The sequence below is a fragment of the Psammomys obesus genome, unplaced genomic scaffold (assembly GCF_907164565.1).
Source record: "Psammomys obesus unplaced genomic scaffold, mPsaObe1.curated_primary_1811, whole genome shotgun sequence".
NCBI lineage: Eukaryota > Metazoa > Chordata > Mammalia > Rodentia > Muridae > Psammomys > Psammomys obesus.
Window position 1 is genome coordinate 9,498,620 of NW_026596234.1, and position 6,890 is coordinate 9,505,509.

The window sequence follows — 6,890 nt, forward strand, 5'->3', positions numbered from 1 at the left end:
ACAGCTGAGCCCTCACCTCAAGGCCTGTTCACAGTCAGTGATTTTACCTGGTGTAGGCCTCCAGATTGGGCACAGCTGTTCTTTGAGTGTCTACAGAAATGTCCCATCCCATGCGCTTACACACACACACACACACCCTTATTCCCTCTTTCCCATTCTGCCTCCTCCTCGGCACTGGAGGGAGTTCATTTACAGTACCCACAGTTCACTTGCTCAGTGTCGTGGAGCCTAGAACAGCAGCCCTTGAGGACAGTTCTCAACTGTGTTTTATATCTTGACTCTCCAGTGCTAAGAGCCGGGCGTGGTGCATGACGGGCTCACAGTGGACATGGGCAGGAGGGAGGTGGGGCCGCAGAGGCGGGGATTGTGGCATCCCTGACCATGGCCTTTTCCCCTCAGGTATTCTACCATCTATACCATGTTTCCCGTGTTTTCCCTGGTCCTGGACAAAGACGTGAAGTCGGAAGTCGCCATGCTGTATCCTGAGCTCTACAAGGACCTCCTCAAGGTTCCCAGCCCTCCCCAACTTCCACCCCCCACCTCTTCCTAACACCTTCCCCTTCCTTTTCCATTTCCTTCACACTTGCTCCTCCTATCTGATGGGGCAAGGAATAGGGGCTTTTTTCCTCTGGTGGGAGGTGTGTGGATTTATGCTTTGCTTTGGGCTGGGAGGTGTTTGGGGTTTATGCTTTCCTTTGGGGTGGAAGATACAGAGTTATTTAGTTATAGGTATAGGTCAATGCTGCCTGCCGGCAGTCAGTGGCTTCTGAAGAGTCACCAGGCCTGCTCTGCAGCTGCCTGCTGTGCTCCTGGAGTGATCTCCCTGACACTGCGCTACCAGAGAGGCAGGGGCCTCCTGTGTGCACTCATGGGATTTCCCTTTTGCCGGTTTTGTTTCGTTCTACACGAGCCCAGGGCCTTGTGCCTGCCAGGCAAACACTCTACCACTGAGCTACATCCCTGGCTAACCTGGAACTGGCTGAGTAGACCAGGCAGGCCTGGAACTCACAGAGAGCCACCTGCCTCTGTGTCCTGCGTGCCAAGATTAAAGGCGTGCACCATGCCAGCTTTGTTTTCTAGTGGTCTCACTAAGTTTCCCAGCTTAGCCTTGAACCCACCATCCTTCTGCCCGCCTTAGTGCCCTTAGCACAGCTGAGAAGACGGACATCTACTGACTCTGTGTTCTCTTTGAAAGATGGCATTTCATTCCACACCAATGTATGGGGGTTTACCACGAACATCTTTGTGGATGTTTGTGATAAAAGCTGTGGTCAGTGGAAGGAGTCCCAACAAGGCAGATAGCAGTGAGCCTCCGGCCTCTGTAGTAACCACTCTTCTTTCTGTTTCTCATCCAGGGGCGGCCACTATCCTACAAGACATTTTTAATTTGGGTGTTAATCAGTATCTATCAAGGTAAGAGAAAAATGCCTGCCTTTCCTTTGCTTGAACCTTGGCCTTTTGTGGGAAGTGGGTTGTGGGAGGGGGTGGGGGTTTGTAAGTTATCCAGAGAGAAGCTGGGACTAAGACAGTGCAGGGAATGGGCGGGTGGCCCAGGGCACCACAGCACCGCAGGGCTCTACAGAGCAGCTTGGTTGCTTCTTGGTTTGGCAGAGTCCGGGCAGAGCCTAACAGTTCAGGTCCACTGCCCCTAATCCGAAATGTTCAAAACTACCAAAAGTTGTGAGTCCTGACCTTGTGGGACAGAGCACAGGAACACTAAGGGCCCCGGGTAAATGACTTCGGGCTAAGCACACGGAGTGTGAGATAAATGGACATGCTCTGTAGACTGGGGGCCCAAGATTCCTTATATACATATGTGACACTGAGACATCCCAGGAATGTCCCAGGTCCGCTAAAGAAGGGCTTGCTGTGTGCTGGCGAGACGGCTCAGCAGGAACAGGTGCTTGCTGCCGAGCTGCCAAGGCTGAGTTCCGTCCCTGGGACCCACATGGCTGAGAGTTAAAACTTCACACATTGTCCTCTGACCCTTACGTGCGCGCGCGCGCGCACACACACACACACACACACACACACACACACACACACACACACACATTAAATTAATACAAAATTGAAACACACAAAAATCCAAAAACTGCTTGCTTGAGGTGATATTTTAATAAGAATACCTAAGCCCCCCCATTTGTGTTCAGTTGTTCAATTTTTTTCCCTCCTCCCTCTCACAACTCTGTTTTTGTGTCTTTTATAGCACAGTCGTGTATTCGTGCACCAATCTCTGTGTCTACACGGGCACACGTGTAACTTAGTAGCGAACGTGAATGCTGGCTTGTGTTCTTTGTGTTTTAACCCCTATGGGGGTATAGTCAGAACATTTAGAGCCCAGGAGTTTGGAGAGGGTGAAATTGTCGGTGAGACATTGCTCTGCTGCTGCCTGAAGCCGTGTATAAGGCCTGCATCCGTCCAGTGATGACAAGTGGTCCTTCGTTCTCCCTCTTCCGTCCTCCCTCCTCCCGCCTCCCACCTCTCTCCTCCTTCCTGTGTCCTCAGTCCTCCCGGCTCCCTCATCCCACCTTCCTTCTCCCTCCTCCCTCCCCCGTCCTCCAACCTAACCGTGTCTGCAAAGGTCTCTGGCCGGGGTGAGCTCCATTGGTAGAGTGCTTGTGTGGCAGGAAGGAAGTCCTGGATTTGATCCCCAGCACCACGCAAGCCAGGTGTGGTAGTGCACACCTGACGCCTCAGCACCCGGGAGGTGGAGGCTGAAGGGTCAGAAGTTCAAGGCCAGCCTCGACTACGTGAAACCTCATTTCAGAAACAAACAAGCAAGCAAGCAAACAAACAGATCTCGAACATAAAAGGCAGTACTTTAAGAAGCTTGGTGTTTGAGTTTCCCTGGCAGTACTTTCTTCTGATGGAGTCCCTTGACCGGGTGACAGGGCACAGTTCTGTTCCTAGACACTCCCCCCCCCCCCCCCCCCACACACACCAGTTCTCGGTCAGTCAGTCAAAGCTCAGCAAGGGCAGTAGAGAAGCCATAGCATAGGTCTGGGTCAGTCGCCCAGGATGATCAAGGCCTTTGGCGTCTGCCAGGCACTCCCTGGGTGGCAAGGGGAAGCAGGCGCGCCTCAGGGTCCCGTTTCTGGTGTCCACAGGGAGCACCATCATGTACGGAGCGCTGCTGCTGTTCGAGTCGGAGTTTGTGCACATCGTGGCCATCTCCTTCACGTCGCTCATCCTCACCGAGCTGCTGATGGTGGCGCTCACCATCCAGACGTGGCACTGGCTCATGACGGTGGCCGAGCTGCTCAGCCTGGCCTGCTACATCGCCTCGCTGGTGTTCCTCCATGAGTTCATCGGTATGACCATGGGCCCCGGGACGAATGCCTGCTTTCTGTTTTATCTTATTTGGAAAGGCTGGCCTCAAGCCGGCCGAGATCCACTTGCCTCTGTCTCCCTGGTGCTAGGCTTAAAGGCGCGCACTGCCATATCTGGCAGATGTCTGTCTTTAAACTCCCCAGAGCCGGCTGGCTTAGGAAGGGCAATCCTTAACGGAATTCACCGAGCACCGTGGGCGGCTCAATGTGTGGGCGCCATACCTCCAGATTTAACTAAACTCCGGTCCAAAATATTAGAACGAGAAGCTGCCTGTGCCGGACAAACTTTTGGTTTGCTTGTCGGTGAAATCTAGCAACTGTGTGCACAGTGCTTTTCCGCCTCCTGTCCCCCGGACCACTGGAGCGGCTCAGCATGTGCAGAGTACACGAATAGGCTCCGGAGGCAGTGGGGAGGGGTGGACAGGAAGAGATTGCAGAGGGGCGTGTCGGGAAGCAGGGACAGCGCGGGAGTGGGGCAGCTGGGAGGGGGAGTGGGGGGCAGTTTGGACAGGGAGGGGCAGGGCGATTTCTCCGCCCAGCGGCAGACCTGGGTTTGAGCGTGTCTGCGACTGAGGGGCCCAGCCCGTGTTTGCGCTGCACTGACTTGCGTCACACTTGCCACTGGCGTCACTACGGCAGCCGAAGGTCGCATTAGCTCTCTGTTGGTGCTTAATCCATGTGTGGCCAGCTGCCCAACTGACTCCTATTTCTAGTTCCCTTCCATACACTTCTAGAATGGACCCAGTTCCGGCTGCCTGGACTTTTCTCTGCTGGGTCTCCTTGCCTCTCAGCCAGGGTGGACTGAAGCCTCTGGGCTGTGAGGTCCCCGGGGCCTGTGTCATCCTGGGCTGTGAAGTCCCTGGGGCCTGTGTCATTCTAGAAGGCCAGTAGAGGGTGTGTTCTGGACGCTCTGCAGTAGGGCCGTTAAGGTTTCTGTGTTTGAATGAACTGGGACACCCCAGGACAGGTGACAGCCTGGCTCCCAGCGGCTTCCTCGCCCTCACTCCTGCAGTCCGGTGGCAGGGCCACCCCTTCGGAGACTTTGCACTGGTTACAGGGGGTTGGCAGTGGAGTGGGGAGGCCTGCAGGGGGGCTTCTGAGAGTGCATGTGAGACACGCCCACCGCGGCCCTGAAACCTGGTCCCGCCTTGGCCGGTGGGAACAGGTCCGGGCACAGAATGTCTGCATCATTACCAGACCCCGATAACTGGTAGCATCGAAGGAGGCAGATGGGAGAAGGCAGTCTACCAAGCTTCCTTAGCGAATGCTCATGAGGAAAACAGACATTCAGACTTCCAGGGAATGCCTTTGGTCCAGGCTCTCTTCCCAACCAGTCTAGCTCCCCCAAAGCCATCAGGGAAGATAAAAAGAGCATCACCTTGGGAAGTGGGACACTAGTTTACCCTTGTCCCCTCTCGGAGAGCTTCGGTGAGCACTTGCTGTGTGCCCAAGCGCCTGGGTCTGAGGGAGTGCAGAGGTGTGGTCCCTGCCTGGGGAGACCCGGGTGGGGGAAAGGTACAGAAGCCCCTGCTCACAGTAGGTGCTTCATTGGTGACATCCTTACATGCTGTGCTCAAGACTGGGAAGGGCTTGTCCCTCATCCCCTGTGTGGAGTCCATAGCCTCCTCCCTCCCAAGCGCCCCCGCTCCGAGTGTGGGCCTGATCTTGACGGATGGGCTCTGCCCACCTGGCCCTGTGGCCATGGGTCCCTCTCCTGGCTTTCTGTAGGTGTCACTGAGACTGAACAGCCGCTGAGAAGCAGAGCTGTGCATTGAATGTCACTTTCTGTGTTCTGTGGCTTAGAAGAAACTAATCGTCCTGTAGAATGAAAAACACCTGTGGGAATGTTTCCGGAAGGCCCCTTTCCCAGTTGTTGAAAGTAACATTTCACCAAATGTGGGGGGGTCAAGTGGGAGAGGGAGAGGAAACGAGGGCCATGTGCCCCACCGGCCCCCGACATGCCCTCTGCGGAAGAGAATGGGGAACAGGGCCCACACAGCACTTTCTCTCAGTGGCTTTAAGTACACGGTCATCTTCTTCCTTCCAGACGTCTACTTCATCGCCACCCTGTCATTCCTCTGGAAGGTGTCTGTCATCACCCTGGTCAGCTGCCTCCCCCTCTACGTCCTCAAGTACCTGCGGAGACGGTTCTCTCCCCCCAGCTACTCGAAGCTCACTTCCTAAGCGGCGCGGTGGCAGCAGGGACTGTGGTCTCTGCGCTCTCCCAGGGGAAGGAGTCCAAGCTCCATGTGCATGAAGCGCCTCAGGTGGACAGTGCAGTCATGGCTGGCACATGCAGCTTCACCGAGGCCAGATGGGCACCTAACGGGGTCGGAACCCTGAAGGAGTGGGAGGGAGGGCCTGAGGGGTATACCTGTCAGAACCTTGGGTGCTATGCTGAGGTGAGGGTGAAGCCGTGGGACTGGGTGGCTTGCTGAGGTCTGCGTGGGTCACTGTGCAAGCTTCCTTATGGCTTGAACCTGTTGTCATGTGATAAACGTTTCTGTCTAGTTGAAGGTTGCAGAAGGCTTTTTATTTTTAAACAGTCTTATCACAAATGCATTTCTTCATGTCTTTCTTGCTCTTAAAGAGGCACACGCCTTTAGTCCTACCAGGCACGTGGGAGGCAGAGGCAGGCAGGTGTCTGAGTGTAAGGCCAAACAGAAATGGAGAGAGTTCCAGGGCCACATAAACCCTATCTTAAAAACAAAATAAAACAAAAGGTGTTTTCAGAAAAAAATAAAGTTCTGAAGTTGGAAATAGTGCATGCTTGGAATCCCAGTACTCAGGAGACAGAGGCACGACCTCACTGAAAGTTTGAAGCTGGCCCTGACTAGTTAGTGAGTACCAGGCCAATCAGTAAGACTGACATACAGACACATACAAGTAAAAAGGAAAGTAAAAATATACGACTGTCCATGTAGACATCAAAGGAAGAGGGTACGATTTCCAGTTCCTGAAATCCTCCTCTCTTGGGTGGGAGAAGCTGAGTCCCTTTCGAGCCTGCCTGTGTCGCTGTGGGGACCCTCGACACGAGGAGGAGAGGCTGAGGGGAGAGGGCTGGGCGGCTGCACTTATGTTCGATCGTGTTTGACAGCCTGCAGCCACCCTGAGTGACCGTCCCTGCCACCTCATAAAACAGTCCCCGCGGTGTGACCCCACCGCTGACAGCTGGTGGCCAGCCCGGACAGTTGGAGCTCAGTGGCTGTAACTGGACGTATACAGCCCTTTAATGTGTCGACAGAGTGATAAGAGCTCAGCTCATTGTTTAGACGACACGGCAGCTGTGACTCAGATGTTCTAAAGCCAGGCGGAGAGGTCAGGGCTCTGAGACCTTCTCTTCCCCAGCAGCCCACTTCCTGAGAGGAGGAATTACCGAGGACCCAGCTGACAGGCAGAGGCTTCTCATAGGCTCATCCTTCATGGGCCGCAGCTCCCAGGAGGCTGAGGGGGTCAGGAGGGGTCTCCCCCTGCCGGCGTGGCCAGCTTCACCTCCGAGGTGTGGCCTTGTATCTTAACTCTTCTTTAAAAAAAACCTCCCACTGCCTCTTGATGTCC

At 54.7% G+C, this 6,890-nt stretch overlaps 1 protein-coding gene across 1 annotated transcript in view; it reads left to right on the forward strand.

Annotated features, from left to right (window-relative positions):
* Positions 1-5,894, forward strand: part of Atp9a (ATPase phospholipid transporting 9A (putative)) — a gene marked incomplete at its 5' end in the record, with an annotated part of 101,486 nt that extends 95,592 nt beyond the window's left edge. Inside the window, 4 exon segments of the mRNA XM_055595962.1 lie at positions 400-508; positions 1,356-1,413; positions 3,111-3,314; positions 5,380-5,894. Of these exon segments, the coding sequence (XP_055451937.1) occupies positions 400-508; positions 1,356-1,413; positions 3,111-3,314; positions 5,380-5,516 (508 nt within the window).
* Positions 5,895-6,890: the final 996 nt, after the last annotated feature.